Source organism: Arvicola amphibius, chromosome 5 (genome assembly GCF_903992535.2).
Source record: "Arvicola amphibius chromosome 5, mArvAmp1.2, whole genome shotgun sequence".
NCBI lineage: Eukaryota > Metazoa > Chordata > Mammalia > Rodentia > Cricetidae > Arvicola > Arvicola amphibius.
In genome coordinates, this window is record NC_052051.1 from 133,860,297 (window position 1) to 133,882,120 (window position 21,824).

The window sequence follows — 21,824 nt, forward strand, 5'->3', positions numbered from 1 at the left end:
TCTCCCCTCAAAGGAGGTAGATGGTGTTTTTGGGGATGACATCTGAGGTCCTCCCCTGGGTTAAACACACATGCACACAAGAAAATAAATAACACATAATCAAAAATGTGTATATTTTATAAAAACCTCTATACACCATTTTTAGTGATACTACATTTGTGCCTATATGCTTTAAATCATTATTATTACACAAATTGAATACACATAGTTGGGACAATATGAAAACCTAAATTTTATTTAAACTCATTTTTTTACTTATATCTGACTTCCATTTTCTTTAATCTATTTGAGGTCCACCTCCCCATTCCCTCCCTTTCAATTTTTCCCCTATCCTACCTCACTGTTACCTCCTAAATTCACGGTTTACTTTTTTAAACCTACTGAATTCACTTAGTGCTGCCAAGTGAGCATGGCTGTATGACCTCTACATACATGGGTCATGAGTAACTCTTTACATAGAAAATGATATATTAAAGAGATAATCCTTGGATAAGCACAATCATATTCCCCTTACATATAATTTTCATATTTTAAGATAACTGTATTTTCTCAATCATTTCAATATAGTGACTTGAAATTCAGACAGGGAAAACAGCAAAATAACTCAGACACCCTTTCTCCCCCAGTGCTCCATCACCTGCGGCAAAGGGATGCAGTCCCGTGTCATCCAGTGCATGCATAAGATCACAGGGAGACATGGCAATGAATGCTTTTCTTCAGAGAAACCTGCAGCGTACCGGCCGTGCCACCTTCAGCCCTGTAATGAGAAGATAAATGTAAACACAATAACATCGCCAAGACTGGGTAAGCCCCTCACAGAGTGGGTGGCTGTCAGAAACATAGAAATCCCTTAGGCCTTTTATTTCCTTAAAGCTCAGCAACTGTGCTATTTAACTTGGTTCTAAGTTGGGTCTCTTTTAATATACTTAGTCCAGATGATCAGAGATGGGTTTTTGTTTTGTTTTCTGTTTTCACTTTATTTATTTATTCACTTATTTTTTATTTCATTTTACATTTGAATCACAGTTCTCCCTCACACCCCTCCTTTCACCCCCTCACCTCCCACTCCAGCCCACCCCTCATCCACTCCTCCCTTGGGAAGTCAAGGGAGCAAAGGCTGGCACATTAAGTTGAGGCAGGACCAAGCCCCTCGTCCCTGCATTAAGGCAGAGCCTATGGGCTCTATATGACTCAGCAGGTAAAGGTACCAACTGCTGAGCCTCACATCTGAATTAGATAACCAGAGAGGAGTTTTTAAACGTTTCATAAAGACTCCTTTCCTTCCGTGAAGTATTTAACTCAAAGCTAAGTCTAGGAAGTACTGGCGGCACACTACCTGACGTCAACTTTTTTTTTTTTTTACAATTTTTATTGATTTGTATTGAGCTCTACATTTTTATCTGTTTCCCTCCCTGTTTCTCCCCTCCCCTTAAATCCTCTTCCAAGATCCTCATGCTCCCAATTTACTCAGGAAAGCTTGTCTTTTTCTACTTCTCATGTAGATTAGATTTATGTATGTCTATCTTACGGTCTTCATTGTTGTCTAGGTTCTCTGTGATTGTGATTTGTAGGCTGGTTTTCTTTGCATTATGTTTAAAAACCACTTATGAGTGAGTAGATGTGATAATTGTCTTTCTGGGTCTGGGATATCTCACTCAAAATGAGGTTCTCTAGCTCCATCCATTTTCTTGCTAAATTCAAGATGTTATTTTTTCTGCTGTGTAGTACTCCATTGTGTAAATGTACCACATTTTCCTTATCCATTCTTTGGTCAAAGGGTATTTAGGTTGTTTCCAGGTTCTGGCTATGACAGACAATGCTGCTATGAGCATAGTTGAGCACATATCCTTGTGGCACAATTGAGCATCCTTTGGATATATACCCAAAAGTGGTATTACTGAGGTCAACTTTTTAATGTTGCAGCATAATTTAAGCTTCAGTCTAGTCTCACACTATCAACTATGATGATGTCTGTGGGAAGGGAAAGTTTTGGATAAGCCTTAAATTTCTCCATGGCCAGTGCCCTCCTTTTTGTCTTGGATGCAAATTTTTTTAAGATAGGCAGCATAAAAGCAGTTTCCTGTTTAAAAAAAAAAACAAGCATCTGAGTCTACACAACAAAATGTGAGGTACTTTTATTGTCTTTGAGGATAGAAGTATAAATTTACAAGCCCTGGCCATATTTTAACATGATATTTAACATAATGCTTTTTGTGTTTTTTAAAATTTATTTTTAAATTAACATAAAAAGTGACAGGTTTCTTGAAATTTTCATTCATACTTAGTTCTGGTTGACCTACCTCCTCCTTATCTATTTGTAGTGATGGGGTGTGGGCTGTGTTCCCGCCACCCGGCTCCTGGCCACCGGCTAGCTTATGCCCCAAAATAACAACACACAAACTGTATTCTTTTAAATACTGCCTGGCCCATTATTTTCTGCCTCTTACTCACATCTTGACTAACCCATATCTAATAATCTATGTAACACCACGAGCAGTGTCTTACCAGGAAATATTCAGCATGTCTGACCTGGCAGCTGGCTTCATCGCATCTCTCTCCCTGAGTAGAGGCATGGCAGTCTCTCTCACTTAGGAGTGGCGTGGCATCTGACTAAGCCATCTACCTCACTTCCTTCTTCCTGTTCTGTCTACTCCACCCACCTAAGGGCTGGCCAAGGCAGTTTCTTTATTAAGGAATGAAATCAACACAAACAGAAGATTCTCCCACATCATCTATTTCTCTGCTGCCAACACCCACTGCACTCTTCGTCCCCATGGCCACTGGTACCCACTGTACCCTCCATTCCCACGGTCACTGGTACCCACCATACCCTTCATCTCCATGACCACCAGTTCCCACTATACCCTTTATCCTCACAGCCACTGGTACCCACTGTACCATTCATCTCCATGACCACCAGTTCCTACCGTATCCTTTATCCTCACAGCCACTGGTACCCACCATACTCTTCATCCCCAGTGTTTCTCTTTCCACTTTCATACCACATGTGCTCTGTTACCCTCCCCATCCCACTCCCTTACAGCCTCTCTTGTTCTTATTTCATGGGCCACATTCCTGGCCTCTACTCACACTTCACTAACAGAAATACACACACACACACACACACACACACACAGCAATTAGAAACTAGGAACCACATTTGAGAGAGAACATACAATATTGGTTACTGACAATCTTTTGTTACTTATATTTTAATGTCATGAAATATTTTTGTAGCTAGTCTGAGTTCTTTTATATAATCTAATTTATAATCAAGAAGTGTGCCTTCTTGATTATATATGCAGGTAGCCTATATTTGCATGGAAAAATCTTAATGACTGATTTATCCTTTATATCTGTGGCAATTAGTACTTTTAACATCGCTTCTACCTGGCAACCAGTGGATTAGGTTTTTTCACCTGTGTGTATAACTTCTGGGAGACCTATTTAAATAATAGACAAATAAAAGGGGGCAATTTATCATACGTACTTTTATACTGTCAACACAACATTCAAAGAAATGGGTCAGCTTGTTTTTTTATGGAAACACAACAATTCTTTTTGAGTCGAATAATTAATGTTTTTTTGAAATAATTAGTTAAAATAGAATAACTTTAATCAAGACAAAAATTAAACAGTTCTAGGACAGGTGCCTCAAATGCATGCTTTCAATAAAACACAACCCTTTTCTATCAACCACATGGACTCTGTGACATATAATTTAGGAGAAAATCATGGAATAAAGGGAGGGGATTTACTAAAATTAGATAGTTTTTACTTGTTAGTCTTTGAAGGGTGTGTTGGTTTCCCTTTATTGCTGCAGTAAATATTCTAACCAAAGGTGAGTTGGGGAATAAAGGGGCCATTTATATCTCTGTCAATCGTGGCCGAGGGGAAGTATGGCAGCTGACGGTAAGTTCAGTCAGTCATACTTTATGGATACAGAGGGAGCAGAGAGAGAGAAAGTGAAGCCAAACTGTAGAATCTCAAACCTGGTCCCAGTGTCTTACTTCCTTCACCAAGGCTCCATGGCTTCAATATTCTAGATCCTTCCCATGCAGCACCAACAATTAGAGATAAGAGTGTTCAAATCAATGAGTCAATGGAGGACATTTCTCATTCAAACCGTAAGAAAGATGTACCTTAAAACACAAGTACCATGATTGGGAACTTTAAGTTTTATAAAGTCAGATAATGAACTGAATTTGAACACAAAAGAAGAAAAACTGCTGCAAAAGGAATCTCACCGTGGATGCTGGGACACTCTTTACTCTGTCACCGAAGCCAGATCTTCAGTACAGAATTGTCTAGCTCACATCTTGCGCCCTAGCACTGGTGATAAACCCCTGCAGAGCTCTGTCGCTAGTGAAAACCAGCGTCTATTCTTAAAAGGCCAGGACTCCCTCTCCACAGAGTCCGTTTTCCTCCTTGCCATCTGGAAAAGTAGAACGTACAGTAAACCTGGGCACATTTTCATTTTGCTGTTTCTTTGTAGTTGCATTCGCAGAAATAGTTATTAATATGATTCCATATTGGTAAGTATATTGTCAGGTGGGATGGGACATGCCTCTCTTCTCAGCACTTGGGAGGACCAGGAGGCAAGACGCTCAACAACCCAAGGCCATCTTTGGTTACATACGGAACTACAGAACAATATGAGCTACCGAGTGATACTGCTTCAAAGAAACAAAAGATTACTTGAATACATGTAGCTACAGAAGGGAAGAGAGAATTCTTTTTTTTCATTTTAATCCTAACTTCTAAAATCTTTGGATTAAAAGTTTAAATGACATGGTTGCAGACAATTATAATCTCAACACTCAGACTGAAACCAGAGAGTTTACATACCAAGACCCTATTTAAATAATACATACAGGGGCTGGAGAGATGGATCTGTGGTTAGGAGTGCTTGTAGATCTTGCAGGTGCCCCAGGTTTGATCCCCAGCACCCACACTGTGGCTCACAACTATCTGTAACTACAGTTCCAGGGGATCTGATGCCCTCTTTTTTATCAGGTCAGGTAACAGCTCATGGTACACATCCATATTTGCAGACAAAATACATACATACATACATACATATATATATATATATATATATATTATAAAATAAATAAGTCTTTAAAATGTAAATAATATGTAGATCTACAATAGATATGCTGGTTAATCTCAGTCATCAGCTTGAGATCTACAATCACATGGGAAGCAAGCCTCATGGCATCCATGATGGAAATTATTTTGACTACGTTATTTGAAGCAGAGAGATTCACCCACTGTGGGTAGCACCAATCCCTAGGATGGAATCTTGGACTATATGAAAAGGAGACAGTAAGGTGAGCACAAGCGTCTGTCCCTATCTGCTTCTTGGCCTTGAGCCCACACTGTTTCCGTTGGAATATTTTTGATCACAGCAACAGGAAGAACAACTAGCACAGGTGATCAACACACGCAACTGGAACTTAAAAGCTCTGCTGCACAGTGACTGTGAGCAATCTGTTTGCCGTAAGCTTCAACTGTCCCCAGCTGAGAGCATTATATACTCACCCTACCGGGTGGGTAGTCTTTGTCTTCTATGTTCTGTCAGGCAAGATACACAGGTTAAAAAAACTGAGACAAATTAATCCACAAAAATTAGTAAAAGTTGTTCCTACTAATGGCACCTATGAGCCTTCCCAGGGTTAATTCACCTTGTTCTGTTTCCCAGCTGCCCTGACCTTCAAGTGCCTGGGAGACCAGTGGCCAGTGTACTGCAGAGTGATCCGGGAGAAGAACCTGTGCCAGGACATGCGGTGGTACCAGCGCTGCTGTGAGACCTGCAGGGACTTCTATGCCCAGAAGCTGCAACAGAAGAGTTGACCTCTGGCGGGCTGGCCCACTGGCTCGTAGCTTTTTGCTATTACATTATTTATAAATACACACACACTAGCATGTTTTTCAGATCAAATATTATCAGATTACATATAATTTAATCAAATTAATTTATTTGCCTGCCAAACATCTAATGTGGTGTTTGTTTTTGGTTATTCAAACATCTTGATTTTTTACTATAAGGTTTCATAAATAATTTTATATGAATTGAATAAGTTGGGTCTAGTACACTAATAAAAAATGATAATTTTTTTTCATTTAGGGCTGTCTGAAAGGTGCTATTTTCTCTCCACCAATACCATTAAGTTATCCAGTGTGTACACTACCTTGGCATGATAGCTTAGCTATATATGCAGAAAATGACCTATTTTCTTGTGTCCTGCTGCAGAACCTGCCCATTTTCTGTAATCCACAGGAGATGTGTAAACAGAACAAACCTCACAGTCTTGAACAATCTAAGAGAATGTATTCTGAACTTGATTCAGATTTAGAGGCAAGTATAAGAGATCGTCTACTGTAATGATACTTTTATGCTAATAGTGGAAAAGTCAAGACAGAGACTTGGATCATGTTCGCGAACATGCACTTGAACACAAGTATTGTGACCATGAAGCACTGTAATGATGTACACTGAATCACCATTGCACTGTTGGTGTGGGTGTTGAGAAACTGTGACAGAAGTGGCAGCATCTTACAGAAACCTGTCTTATTTTAACATGCCATTAGAGGGTAGCTTTTTAAAAATATTTCAAATTAAAAAAAAAACATTGGTCCACCTACATCCTTACACCCGTAGAAGATGTATTGATGAGTAGACTACTAGACTCACGAATCATGTGAGCGAAGGTAGTGAATATTTGTTCTTCTTTTCCCTAGGAATAAGAAAAAGGAAATGAGATTCAAATAATATTTTGATAGTTCCGTTGTGTTTTTCCCTTAAAAATAAAAATTATAACTCTCTGAAACATTCAAAAGATAGCTTAATTTTTTTCTTGTAATAAAATGTACATGATTCACACGGTTCTTTAGTTTTTTTGGTTTTTTTTTTTCCTAGTAAAATATGTGAAACTTCCTGTGGGGAGAGAGTTCTTCACAGGCTGTCCACATCTCCACGCTTGGCAGGAAGAGGTGCTATTTGCCTCTGTTCTGAAGAAATCTACTGCAGGAAGCAGGCAGAGTGGCCCATAGGGAGACAGAGGGTCTCTTTTCTGGAGCAAGAAGAACGTGTGTGTATTTGAGTCATTAACTGTTCATGTTCCCTAAAATTGAGGTCCCTTTTACAGTGCAGCCCACTACATGTTCAGAAATCAGCTGACCCTCTCTATATTACTGTTGATACAAACAAAAACAAACAAACAAACAAAAACAACACAGTTCTCATCTTAAAGGAGATAAGAGATAGCTTATTCCAGATCCACATATGGATGGCGAAGGCCTAGGAATACAGATTTCAGTTACCTTAAATTTCATGATCTAATGCAGAAGCGGTTTCATGAAGATTTTAGTTTCACAAAGAAAGTGACAGGATGCAAAATCAACTTATAGAAGCCTTAGCCTGAGTAGCAGATCATGGGAACACTGCCATTCATAATAGCCTCAAAAAATACATAGGAATAAACCCAACCAAGTGGGTAAAAAACCTCTCCAATGAAAACTTAAAATCTCTAAAGAAAGAGATTGGAGGAGACACTAGAAACAGAAAGACCTCTCACCCTTCTGGAGTGTCGGGATGAAGACAGTGAAAACGACCATTCTACCAATAAAAATCTACAGATTCATTCATACCCTAATCAAAATCCCCAAGGCATCCTTTACATTAACCATAAAGTTCATATAGAACCGAAAGTCTCCAGACAGCCAAAGTCACATTGATCAAAAAGAGCAATGCTGGAGGGATTACTGTCACAGATTTCAAGATGTATTGCAGAGCTAAAGTAATAAAAACAGCATGATACTGGAACAGAAGCAAGCTTGTAGAACAGAACAAAGTAGAAGACCTAAACATGAATACACGTAACTACAGTCACCGCATATTTGACAAAATACGCCACAAATACTCACTAGAAAATAGCAGCTTCAAGACACGATACTGGAAAAACTGGGTGGCTGCAGGTAGAAGAATGGAATGAGACTCTTGTCAGTCATCCTGCACAAAACCAATTCAAGTGGAGCAAAGACTTCAATGTGAAACCTGAAACACCAAATGATGTTCAAAACTAGCATCAAAATTATATTATTCTACATTTACTTAAAATTACATAGTGTGTGTGTGTGTGTGTGTGTGTGTGTGTGTGTGTGTGTTGTGGATTCCCAGAAATGTGAGCCTATTTCCACCTTGTCTGAAGGTCAAAGAGTGTCAGCTTGCTCAGTTGTTGTCATTTAACTCTGACCAAAGGTCAGGGAGTTGAAACTTAATTCTATTGCTTCAAGGCTATTGTCTGTTTCTACCTCAAACTAAGGTCCCACCTAGATTTAGATCAGAGAGTTCTGCTCTCTCTCAAGGTTAGTGTCAGCAGGTGTGGCTAATATCCAGGTCTTGTATCTTAGGTGTATAAAAGTAGATCCGTCTCTACCTCAAGCAAAAGTCTAAGGATTCAACTAAGTTCATACTCCCTTAGGGAGATAGCAGTGGATTCCACGCAGAGAATGGTTTGCCTACAGAATGTTTTGGTCTAGGGTGTGCATGTTACTTGTCTTCTTCTAGCAACAGAATGTTTAACTAAGAATGTAGCCTGCAACCTACCAGTGGTCTGGTCATTTCCTTGTATCATGTTAATGAGGTTTTTTTTTTTTTTTTTTTTTTATCTTACTCTTGTCTTTTGGGGTTGGGGTATTTTAAGCAAATGGAAATTAATTACGGTGATTTCAGTATTCACTGGAACTCACTCCTGGTACTATCCTATATTTTCTGTTTTATTATTTTCACTTGGGTCTTCGTTCTCTTTATTACTTTTCTAATCCCCATGCCCCTACCCTTTGTTAAAGCTAGTCTCCAACAGTGTGTGTGTGTATGTGTGTGTGTGTGCATTCTATATGAAGTCATGTCACCTCCACCCTGGTGCTTCCCCTAAAAGTCATAAACTGCCTAACAAAAAGTCCCAGTGCCAGGGCCGGAGAGAGATGGTTCAGCGGGTAAGAGCACTGCTGCTCTTGCAGAGGACCAACAGTTGGATCTCAGCATCCATATGTAGCTCACGATGGTCTGTAACCCCAGTTCTAGGGATATTGCCCCAGAGGCACCACAAGCCATACAGGCCAAACACTTAGACACGTAAAATAAAAATAAACAGTTCTAAAGAAAAAAAAATAGCTAGGCTTGGGAAACCTACTTTTAAGTTATTGATATGTGAAGTACAAGAGACTCCCAAACAATACAGGCTCCTGGCATGACCCTTGGCTCCTTCCCAAAAATTAGAGTTAATATCCCATTGCTGAATAGAGTACATACTTAGACGTCTATGACAAAGGGTTGGAAGAATTGAGTTGGATCGAACCTAGAAGTGTTTTCCCTAGGGACTAGCTCTCACCATTATGGAAGGAGGTAGGAGAGCTGCGAACGAAGAACAGCAACCAATAGTGTTGCCGAGCTGTAATGCTTACAAACCGCAATGACCAGAACAACGAAATGTCCCAAAAGGTACAACCATGACATTCGTATCCTAGGGAAACCTATGGACTATCTAAGTGCAGTGTATGACCATACAAAAGGAGGACTTCATGTCTGCTAGTGTAAACCTATTCCACCACCGATGGCTGATGAGATGCCACACACAGACCCTAAATGAGAACCTACTCTTGCCCCTTTCCTAACTACATTCCAAATACCCAACCTTCTGCCCACAGAGACATGTAGTGGCCATGTCTTATCAAAGAAGTTTGTTTCAGTAGCAGATGCACACCGCTGCAGGCATCCACAACTGGTCTAATGCAGGGAACAACTGACCAAGGGGTGACCGATCATCACTGATAATCTTCAAAGCAACTCTATGCCTAGGGTTCAGAGCTGATGATGAGAGAGGAGACAGAAAGATTGTAAGACCCAGAGGACCTGAATGTCTCCTATGTATTATACAGAAGCTGCACCCAAAAATATGATCAATATGACGATCTAAACCAGACTATCACCGTGCCAACACTCGTTGCCATGCCAGTGTGGATGGGGAAATATCACAAGGCCCCATTCCTAAAGGAAAAGCTACAGGAAGTTAATGATTGCTGAGAGAAAGAGAATCAGTCTTCTCCAGAGACAAGATGCTCCCTAATAGGTTATTCAATCCCAAGAGATCAGTCCTAAACACATAGACTTAGGGGCAATGGTTAGGGAACGCAGCAGGTTGTAGTTAAAAATTTGTGTGTGTATAAAATCCTAAGATTGGAGGCGTGAATTTAAGAGGGGTTGGAGGAATGGGAAGGAGGGGAGTAAATGTGGGATGGAGTGATATAAATATGGTACCCATATGGAAAATCCTAAAAAATAAATTAGAAATAAAATTTTCTCCAACAAATAAATTAATCCATTATTTTTACAATTCAGCCTTACATGAGTTCTCGGGACTGGGGAAGGCAGATTCTTTGCCAGATATTGTCTGAATAGCATCAAGTCCAAGTGTTTCCTAGAATTCCCATGAAGCGGCAAAGATTGGAAATAACCAAAAATAGTCCTTTTATAATTACTCAATTTTAATACAAAGGGAGATAAGGGAACTCACAGAACCAAGGGTCCAACGGAGCAGAAGGAGAGCGCAGGCGAGCGCCAAGAACGGGGCCGCCTTCCGGCCCCCAATCCTATTTAAAGGGAATGCTCCCCCGCTGGAGCAGCCACGCCCCTGAACGCAGGGATTGGGCCTGCTGCCCCAACATTCCCAATCCCCTCTATACTCCTCATGAGCTGGGCCTTCACCTTGTGTTCCAAGCTCTCCCCAGGATGGCCTACTATGTTCTGCTTACAGTTATAAACCCTTGCATCTTCCTAGGCAAACCAATTCCAAAGGCCTGAGATGAGGTTGATCACAGCAACCTCACATTTGCCACCAATTTTCTGCTAATTACTTGTTCTGTGACTGTCATAAAATATCAGACTCCACAACAAGGAAGAAAGAGTTTATTTTGGTTCACAGTTTGAGGGTACAGATCACTATGAAGAGAATATCAATGGCAGATGGGAGTTCGAGGCATTTGATCAGACTGAACTGGTTGTCAGGAAGCAGAGAGAGACAAATAACGGTGCTCAGTTAATTTTCTTCTTTGCAGTCACTCGAGGGTAAGAGTGCCTGGAATGCCTCACCTCAGTCAAGAGTGGATCTTCCTTTAGTAACTGAATCTAGATCATATCTCACAAGTGTCCTCAAGGGATTGTCTCCTATGAGATTCTGAAGACTGTCAAATTAGCAGTCAATATTAGCCATCACAAGAGACGTTTTAAATAAAATTATGAAATACATTATCAAGCAGACGAAGGTGAAAATAAAGTTTCAAAGGAGGGAAAGTCATATTTGTTAAGGAGACTGTAAGGATTTTCTGGAAGGTTCGGTGTCACCTGTGACTCAGTTGATTCAGAGGTATGCAAGAGGTAAGAAAAAGAAGGGAACTCTTGGATGCAAGCAGATGTGTCAGGTTAGGGTGACGATGGTGTGAAGAATCAGTAGGTGGGGAGGGGATAATTTTCTTGTCCACACCATATAGGTTTCAAGAATAGTGGTAAGAAATGCTAAGTGGTGGGTTTCAGGGTAAAGACAGAATGTGAGGAAAGACTAAATCAGCAAACGACGAGACAGCACACAAACCTCCAGTGCATAGAGCAATGCAGAGAAACCCGGAAGAAGCCTAAGGAGCACCGAATCCTCATTTCACCTAAGTCATATTTTGGCTAAGGGAAGGGTCTAATCAAATCTATTTGGATGTAAGTTCTGTGGCTCCGCTTGCCAACACAGAGAGCCAAAGGCAAGTTACGCTCTTCTCAAAGATGTGTATTTTCCCCCAAGGACTACTCTCGGAAGAGCGGTCTGAGAAACACTTGCTCATTAGATGTGTTTTGGCAGCAGCCAGGCTGTATCAAGCACACGATAAGCACATAATAAACTTGGTTCTTGAAACATTAGTGGCTTGATTGTTTTGTTATTAACTCTTGTTGTTAGTGCCTCTTGCTTTCTCTAGAAAATATAGCTATAACTATACAGAAGTTATATCAGTCATTATAAACTTCATGTACAAAGTATTCGTGTAGAAAATGTCAACTTCTTAATTAAATTTATGACTCTAAGTGGGTCAGGTTTTTGTCAAATCACATACTCTCATAATTTTTTTTTTTTGCATAAAGAAGGTAAGTGCTCTCCAGTGTCTTGCTTGATTTAAGAACATCCTTATTCTTGTAAGCTATATGACACCCTTCTGAAATCTATTCCTGAAACATTCCACATGTAACCACACTGCCTCTGGAAGAGACGCCTTCCTGGTACATTAGAAGGGTTCTTAGAGCTGGTGAAAAAAAACAAACAATTGTAGTCTGTTAGAAGCCATTGATACATCTACCCTTAACCAGTCTTGCAAGAGGGAATGCTGCTCTCTCTAGATGAAACCCCATCCTTTCTAGGTGGGGGAGTAGGCCATTTAGAGTGTCCTGTGCATAGAGAGCATACTTATATTAAATTCATCAGCTGCTGGCTAACCAGGCAGGCCATAAAGTCACCCTGACCTGTCAGGGACCATTTTCCTAAGGATAGATTTGTCAGGGAACATCATCCTGACAGGGATAGCAGAGGTCATTGTCCTAAGGATGTTTACAGAGAACCCACCCCTCATCCCACTATCTTGAGAGCTATCCGTTAACGGAACCCACCCCTTACTCCAATGCTAATGGATCACATCTGTTAAGGGAACCCACCCCTTACTCCAATGTTAATGAATCACATGCTTCAGCTTACACCAGGTGCTGGCTGATGACCTCCAGTTACCCCGGCAGAGTTCCTGCCTACCTACCTCCACCCCATTCAAGGGTATATAAGCTGTAACTTTCACCCCAATAAATGGAGACCTTGACAATAGAATCTTGCTTGGTCTCCTTCCTCTTTTACAGCTCATGTCTTGCAGGTTAGCGCCCCTTCAGAGGACCCTGAATAGCTGACCCTGCCAAGCGGGGGTTACAGTGGCGCCTGAACAGGGACCCTGAAGTACGGCCAACTAATCGGACGACGAGGCGCAGTCCCGGGACGAAGGAAAATAAGGTCCTGACCAGCTGTGATACTCGGACAGGTCTGCAGGACGGAGGTAGGCGCAGGTTCGTTGTCGTCTATAGGACATGGGACAATCGCTTTCAAAGGAAGAGAAATTCATATGGGAATTTCAACAGTCACTTAGGGAAAGAGGAGTAAGAGTTAAAAAGAGAGATTTAGCTGAATTCTTTTGTTTTATAGATGAAAAATGCCCTTGGTTAGTTTTAACAGGCCCAGAGATACATCCCAAAATTTGGGACAAGGTGGGCAAAGATCTTAGTAAGATGATTAAAGGAGGTGATTCTGTGCCAGAAATTGTTTTTAGTTACTGGTCCCTGATCAGGGACGTCATAAATAGTCCAGAAAAAGGAGGGGATGGTTCCCATCTCCTAACGATAGTCACTGAATTCTTAGAGGCATCCCGCCCGTCATCTTGTAAAAATGAAGAGGGTGGGTGTTCTTCCCCCTGTCCTTCGGTTGTTATTAGTATCCCCGAGGACTCCTCCCCAGGACCTATTAAATCTAAACAGCTCCCCAAAAAGAGACCGTGCCCGCTGAAGATGAGATCCAAAAGCCGCCTAAAAGCATTTATCCATCGCTGGTCGCTTTTAAAAATGAAATCAAACCCGGCCTGCAGGACTCGGATCGCTGGATTCAAAGTTCAGAGGAGCCTTTGGATTCAGGGTCCGAAAATGAGTTAGAGGTAGAAGCGGCTAGTTATGAGAAAGGAAGGTATGGTAGAGGGGATAAAGCCCCCCGTGTCTTTCTTAGTCAGCCAAAAAGGACTCCGCGGCCAACGCCTTATGTTCTGACTGCCCCCGATAGCATGCCTTTGCCCACTCCCTTGATTCAGGAATTACTTAATACAAAAGCTGCCCTTAAGGCGCAAATAGGAGGTCTCAAACAAGTGCTTGCATTACAACATGAGCTCTCAGACCTTTCTGTTCAGATTCAGGATTTACAGTTTATTATGGGAAAGGGCACGACTTTAGACAAACGGGCAAACTCTAAACTTAATCGTAAAATGGCTTATCCAGTCCTGACCCGGTCACGAGCCAGGCAAGTGGAAGAGGCTGCTGAGTCTCAGCCTGATACCACAGAAACCCCCCCAGGGCTAGAGCCAAGGCAAGAGGGCAATTATGAGCAAGATCAGATGGCCTCTGATTCGGAGGAAGAGCCTGAACAAAATGAATATGAAACTTTCCGGCCCATATATAAAAAATTAAAAATTAAACATATTAAAGATCTTCACTCTGCTGTTAAAAATTATGGGATGAATGCACCTTTTACTTTTTCTATATTGGAGGGATTGGCAGGAGAAGGATTTATGCTGCCCATAGAATGGAGCAGGGTGGTCCAGTCAGTATTGAATAGAGGACAATACCTGACTTGGAAGTCTGAGTTTCTCGATAGGGCTGAAGCCCTTGCAAACGAAAATAGAAGGAACCCATTAAGTCAGACTGCCTCCTGGACAGCTGATAAAATTGCTGGTAAAGGCAAGTTTGCAGATGAAGACAAGCAAAAAGGACTGTCCACTGGGATACTTTCCCAGACGGCACAGGCTGCTTTGGCAGCTTGGAGGGCAGTTCCCTCCACTGGCGCCACTACCACCCCGCTCACTAAAATCATCCAGGGACCTCAGGAACCATATGCTCAGTTTATGGGTCGGCTCCAAGAAACAGCAGAAAGAATCTTGGGGCCAGAGGAAATGGAAGGGACCTTGGTCAAACAGCTGGCCTTTGAGAATGCCAATACTGCATGTAAAGCTGCATTAAGGGGAAAAATGAGGAACATTGATGTTTCTGGTATGATTAAGGTGTGCAATGAGGTAGACAATTTTGGTCACCAGCTATCAAAGTCAATCAGCCTGGCCATCGGCGCAGTATTTCAGGGACAAAGGGGACACTCTTGCCCCGGAGGGAAGACATGTTTCACCTGTGGTCAACTGGGACACTTTGCGAGAGAATGCCCCTCTCGATCAATAGTTGAGAATAACCAAAATTGTCCTGAGGATAGAGGGGGTGGCCCTCCAGGACCCTGCCCCCGATGTAGGCGGGGCAAACATTGGGCAAGGTATTGCGAATCCAAGACTGATAATATGGGCAACTCCCTAACCCCTGTCTCAGCTACTGCGGTTCAGGGAAACGGGAGAGGGGCCCCGATCGGGGGCCCTTACTCACCAATTCTGTACCAGCCAGCTCATGCAAGGGGAACGACCCAACGTCAAAACCCCTTTACAGGGCCACCCCAGGGAGCGCAGGATTGGACTTGTGCCCCTCCTCCACCCGGATTATAACCCCTGAGGATGGGACCACGATTGTAGAGACTGGGCTGTATGGACCTCCTCCTCCTGGCATGTTCTATCTTATTATAGGGCGAGCTTCATGCTCCCTAAAGGGGCTTTCTGTTACTCCCTCTGTGGTTGATGCTGATTATGAAGGAGAAATTAAATTGCTTGCCACTGCTACTGAAGGCCCCTTAACTCTTAGAGCTGGACATCGCATAGCACAAGCCCTGCCATTACCTATGATGGGACAATTCCCCTGCCAAGGAAACAAACGTGGTGCCTCGAGCCCCGGCTCTTCTGACATATATTGGGTACAACAGCTTTCTGATACCCGACCTATGATGACTTTATGGCTAGATAATAAACAATTCCAGGGTCTTTTAGACACAGGTGCGGATGCCACTGTACTATCATCCAGGTACTGGCCTAAAGCATGGCCTGTAGATTCCACTGCCACCCACTTACAAGGTATAGGACAAACCCAGAATACTTTAAAAAGTTCTAAGTTATTAACCTGGAAAGACAAAGAGGGTAATTCAGGCACCATTCAGCCTTTTATACTCCCAGGTCTCCCAGTTAACCTCTGGGGAAGGGACATCTTAAAACAAATGGGAGTTATTATGCTTAGTCCTAATGAAATTGTCACTAAACAGATGCTTAAAATGGGATTCCTCCCTGGTAAAGGATTAGGAAAGAAAGAACAAGGACTTACAGACCCTATTGCTACTGGCCAACACCAAGGTACGTTAGGCTTAGGCGTGGACCTTTTTTCCTAAGGGCCACTGATCCTCCTGCACTCCAGGCTGATAAGATATCTTGGAGGTCTAATGACCCAGTCTGGATAGACCAGTGGTCCATGCCTCAGGAAAAGGTTCAGGCTGTCCTGCAGTTGGTGCAGGAACAATTAGAGCAGGGACATCTTGAGCCCTCCACATCCCCATGGAACACCCCTATATTTGTCATTAAAAAGAAAAATGGGGACTGGAGACTATTACAGGACTTAAGGGAAGTTAATAAGACCATGCTACCCATGGGAGCTTTACAGCCTGGCCTGCCATCACCAGTTGCTATTCCCAAAGATTTTCACAAGATTGTTATCGACATAAAAAACTGCTTTTTTTCTATACCCCTTCACCCGGCAGATTGTAAGCGATTTGCGTTTTCCATCCCAATTACTAATCATGTTGGCCCAAACCCTCGGTTTCAGTGGCGAGTCTTACCACAGGGCATGGCCAACTCGCCCACCCTATGCCAGCGTTTTGTGGCACAATCTGTGGATCCCATAAGGTTACTTTACCCCTCTGCGTACCTCATCCACTACATGGATGACTTGTTAATAGCTGCAGACAAGGCTGATATGGCACAAAAAATAGCTCAGGATTTAGTCTTGGCTTTACAATATAGGGGCTTTATTATATCCCCAGAAAAAATTCAGACTTGCTATCCCTTTTTGTTTTTGGGGTTTCAATTGGAACCAACCTTAGTTCGCACCTCAAAAATCCATATAAAAAGAACGAGTTTACGTTGCCTGAATGATTTTCAAAAACTTTTAGGTGATATTAATTGGTTACGCCCTTATTTGCGACTCACAACAGGAGATTTAAAACCTTTATTTAATATATTACAAGGAGATCCTGACCCTAGTTCCCCTAGGAGCCTTACATTAGAGGCAGAAGCCGCACTTATAAGGGTAGAAGAAGCTATCTCCCAGCAAGGCTCAGGATATTTTGATCCTGAAAAAATCCTTTATCTCTTGTCATTTGCCACTGATTATATGCCATCAGGGCTCCTGTGGCAAGAGGAGCAGCTGCTTCTTTGGATACATGCACCTGCTACCTCATCCAAGGTTTTGCCCTCCTATCCTTTTTTAGTGAATCAGGTTCTGTTCTCAGGTATCAAGACTGCGGTTCGATACTTTGGCCGTGACCCAGATGTTATTGTTACCCCATATTCGGGAGATCAGATAGCCTGGCTACAACAAAGACATGATGAATGGGCTGTGCTACTTGCTGGGTTTCGGGGAAAGTTTGATACCCACATGCCAGGAAACAGGCTTATCCAATTTCTTAATATTACACCTTTTACATTTTTAAAGAATACACGCTTGCAGCCCATTCCAAATGCCTTACTTGTGTTTATAGATGGCTCAAAAAATGGAAAAGCTTCATATGTTATTAATGATAAGGCCTACTCTATTGATACCCCATACAGATCTGCCCAGATGGTAGAATTATATGCAGCTTTCACCATATTCCAATTGATCCGCCACCAAGAATTTAATTTGTTCTCTGATAGCCAATATGTTGTGAGGGCTATTCAGGTTCTCGAAATGGTTCCTACCATTCAGCCTTCAACACCTACGTTTCAATTGTTCTCCAAAATTCAAAGATTAATTAGAGACCGTTCATATTTGTTTTTTGTGGGCCATATTCGAGCACATTCTGGTTTGCCTGGACCTTTGACACGAGGAAATGAATTGGCGGACAAGAGCACTCGTTTAGTTGCCTCAGTCTCTGTACAGGATCCTGTACAGGAGGCTCAGGCTGCTCACTTACTCCATCATCTTAATGCCTCAACCTTGCGTCTTAGATTTGGTATAACTAGAGAACAAGCCAGACAAATTGTTAAAAATTGCAAGAATTGTGTGACCTTTTTACCTGAACCTCATCTGGGAGTCAACCCTCGGGGTCTGATCCAAGGGGAACTATGGCAAATGGATGTTACTCATGTCCCCTCCTTTGGTAAACTTAAATATGTTCATGTTACTATTGATACTTATAGTGGCTTCCTGTATGCATCTGCTCAGACGGGGGAAGCAACTAAACAGGTCATTGCTCACTTATTTCTTGCATTTTCTGCTATGGGACATCCCCAAATGCTTAAGACTGACAATGGACCTGGCTATACTAGCCAAAAATTTAAACAATTCTGTGCCCAGTTAAATATAAAACATCGTACTGGTATTCCCTAAAATCCACAAGGCCAGGGCATTGTTGAACGTGCCAATCAGACTCTTAAGCATACCATCTCTAAGTTAATGACACAAGAGACTCTTTACCCCATAAAAGGCAATGCCAAGACAATATTGGCTCATGCTCTCTTTGTGCTCAATTTTCTAACTTTGGACAATCAAGGGCAGTCCGCTGCGGACAGATTGTGGCACCCTTCTACCCAATCTACTTATGCACAAGCCCTATGGAAGGACCCCCTGTTGGGAGTCTGGGCTGGCCCTGACCCTGTGCTTATTTGGGGAAAAGGCCATGCATGTATTTATGATACCAAGGCTCAAAATGCCAGGTGGCTCCCTGAGCGTTTGATAAAATTGTATAATCCAACCAGGGAAAGTAAACCCTGAGAAAATTTCCTCTTGCTGGCAGAAATCTTGAAACCACCTTGTCTATGGCTCCTTCTAATTTGGACCCACCATATCGGAGTGACGACACCCCTGTATCAACTTTTCAATTTTACCTGGCAGGTCATAAATGAAGCAGGTGACACTGCTAACTCCTCTTCCACCATAGCCGCAACTCCTGATTGGGGCCCTCTAGAGGTAGATCTCTGCAAACTGGCTCTGGGAGGCCATACAGATTGGGGAGTGGCCGATAAGTTTCTCCCTTTAACTCAGGCTCCAGAAGATTCATGTCATACCACGGAGCCTGGCTGTGCCAACAAACTTAGTAGGACCTCCCTTGCCCTTACACCAATATATGTTTGCCCTGGGGCCTCCCACAGAAATCGCTCCCTGGCCTCCAAATGTGGATATAGCTCTGATTATTTCTGTGCCTCATGGGGCTGTGAAACTACTGGGGATACATATTGGAATCCCTCTTCTTCCTGGGATTATATTCAAGTAAAGAGAAAAGATCCAGCCCCAAAACTATCTGCTCAATGTGTATCTGACAGCCAATCTAGGGGCTGGTGTAACCCCTTGGTAATTTCCTTTACAGAAGCAGGAAAAAAATTTGACTGGGCCAGCTCTAGAGGGGTAGAATGGGGGCTCCGTCTCTATAAGGCCGGAAGGGATTTTGGGGTGACTTTTAAAATAAAGTTACTAAGAACGGTCCCCCAATCCTCCGTTACCGCAGTAGGCCCCAATAAGGCATTACATTCTCTGGCTAGTGGGCAACCTAGTCGTCCATCTCACAAACAACCCCCAACCAATGGTTCCTCTGTAACAGCCCCTCCTTTTCAACCCACCTTACCCCAAGGACTTCCCTCTTCTGCTGATCTTATTCTATCTATGGTCAATGCTTCTATAACTGCTTTACATGCCATTAATAATTCCCTATATGAGGAATGCTGGGTTTGCTTTTCACCAAAGCCCCCCTTTTATGAAGGTGTGGCTGCCTTTGGCTCCCCCCATCTAACTAATGATACAAAGCATTTAAGGTGGCATCCTGTCGACGGTGAAGGTATTACGATAGGCCAGGTCTCTGGCATAGGACTATGCCTTAGGGGACCAGCTTTACGCTTTCCCCAACCATTGCAGTATACCTGCAATCAGACATTTATTGTTAATATCTCTTTTTCTTATATTTCTGCACCTGAAGAACTTTATTTTGCTTGTGCCTCGGGCCTCACCACTTATATAATTACCAATAACTTTTTGATCAATAGAGATTATTGTGTGCTTGTGCGGCTGGTGCCTCGCCTGACGATACATGAGTCAGAGGATCTCCTCCACTTTTGGAAACAGGGCACTACTATGCCCCGAAACAAGAGAGAACCTATTACAGCCATCACTTTAGCTATTATTTTGGGATTAGGAGCCACAGGTGCAGGAACAGGGATAGCCTCTCTTATCACCTCCCAACAGCAATATGCCCAACTCAGTTTGGCGGTGGACAGAGACATCCAGGAATTACAAAAGGGCCTGGAGAACCTAAAGGACTCATTAGTCTCTCTGTCAGAGGTGGTTCTGCAGAATAGACGAGGCCTTGATCTTGTTTTTCTTAAAGAAGGGGGACTTTGTGTCGCCCTTAAAGAAGAATGTTGCTTTTATTCAGATAAAACAGGCCTAGTACAGGATAGCATACAAAAGGTAAAAAACAGTTTAGAAGAAAGAAAAAGAAACAGAGAAAAACAGGAATCTTGGTATCAAAACTGGTTTTCTACCTCCCCCTGGTTATCCACACTCTTGCCCAGTTTGTTGGGCCCTCTTTTGGGACTATTATTGCTTTTATCCTTTGGCCCATGGGCCTTTTCAAAACTAACCCGCTTTATTAAGACCCAGGTTGACGAAATAACAAAAGATTCCGTTGCTGTTCATTATCATCGCCTAAATACTCGTGGCTCCACGGAGGACCTCAGAACTTCAGAGACAGAACGACCTGCAGCTGCTCTTCAATTCTCTACCCTTGTTACAGACCCCAAACCCGTTAGACCTTGGAATCCCTGGAAAAAAATTTTTGGCAAGCAGCACTCGTAATCTTATGTTGGAGTAGGCACTTAGGAAGGAGTTTATACCATAGGCCAGACTAAACGGTGAATACTGGGTTTGGAAGGTACCCTTTCTTCTTGTCCAGAGATGGAGTCATTGGTGTCCAAATTACATCTTTTATACCTTTTGGTTTAGAAGCTCCTCGCAGTCTTTTCATTAATACCCACGCAGAGGCCCAATGACGGGAATATTGTGGAGCCCTCCCCTGAACAGCACATCATACAGAGGCCGTACAGGCCGGCTCAACATGGCATGATGTCAGGGGATGAGAATTGCCCTCCACATAGCCTAAGACAGGGACCCTGCAGTCAAAGACCTGCTTACTTTGGTCTTGCTAGATACCTTTTTGAGGAGCTTCAAGGACGGGCATCTGATGGCGGGACCGCCCCCAACCTAAGACAGGGCCCTGGGAACCCTATGACGGGTAATGGGGAGAAAAACCTGGTCCCCACTCGACCTAAGACAAAAACCTGGTCCCCACTCGACCTAAGACAAGAGCCCTCATCACAGGCCATCATTAAGGGCCAAATAATAATTAATACTGCCCATAAGACACCCCTCTGTTCCCAGGAGAGGATAGGAGACTCTACCACTCAAGAGGAGGGTCCTCCTTGTCCCAGTCCCTTCTCCTATAGGTCTGACTATGTGGTTAGATTCTGACCAGTGCTATCCACTTAGTAGCTGCCTTCCTTAATAAAAGGAAGGGGGATTTGTCAGGGACCATTTTCCTAAGGATAGATTTGTCAGGGAACATCATCCTGACAGGGATAGCAGAGGTCATTGTCCTAAGGATGTTTACAGAGAACCCACCCCTCATCCCACTATCTTGAGAGCTATCCGTTAACGGAACCCACCCCTTACTCCAATGCTAATGGATCACATCTGTTAAGGGAACCCACCCCTTACTCCAATGTTAATGAATCACATGCTTCAGCTTACACCAGGTGCTGGCTGATGACCTCCAGTTACCCCGGCAGAGTTCCTGCCTACCTACCTCCACCCCATTCAAGGGTATATAAGC

At 42.7% G+C, this 21,824-nt stretch overlaps 1 protein-coding gene across 1 annotated transcript in view; it reads left to right on the plus strand.

The window, feature by feature from the left end:
• The window catches only part of Adamts19 (ADAM metallopeptidase with thrombospondin type 1 motif 19), a 171,913-nt gene extending 166,057 nt beyond the window's left edge, over nt 1-5,856 (plus strand). The window contains 2 exon segments of the mRNA XM_038331546.1: nt 627-804; nt 5,705-5,856. Coding sequence (XP_038187474.1) covers nt 627-804; nt 5,705-5,856 — 330 coding nt within the window.
• Nucleotides 5,857-21,824: the final 15,968 nt, after the last annotated feature.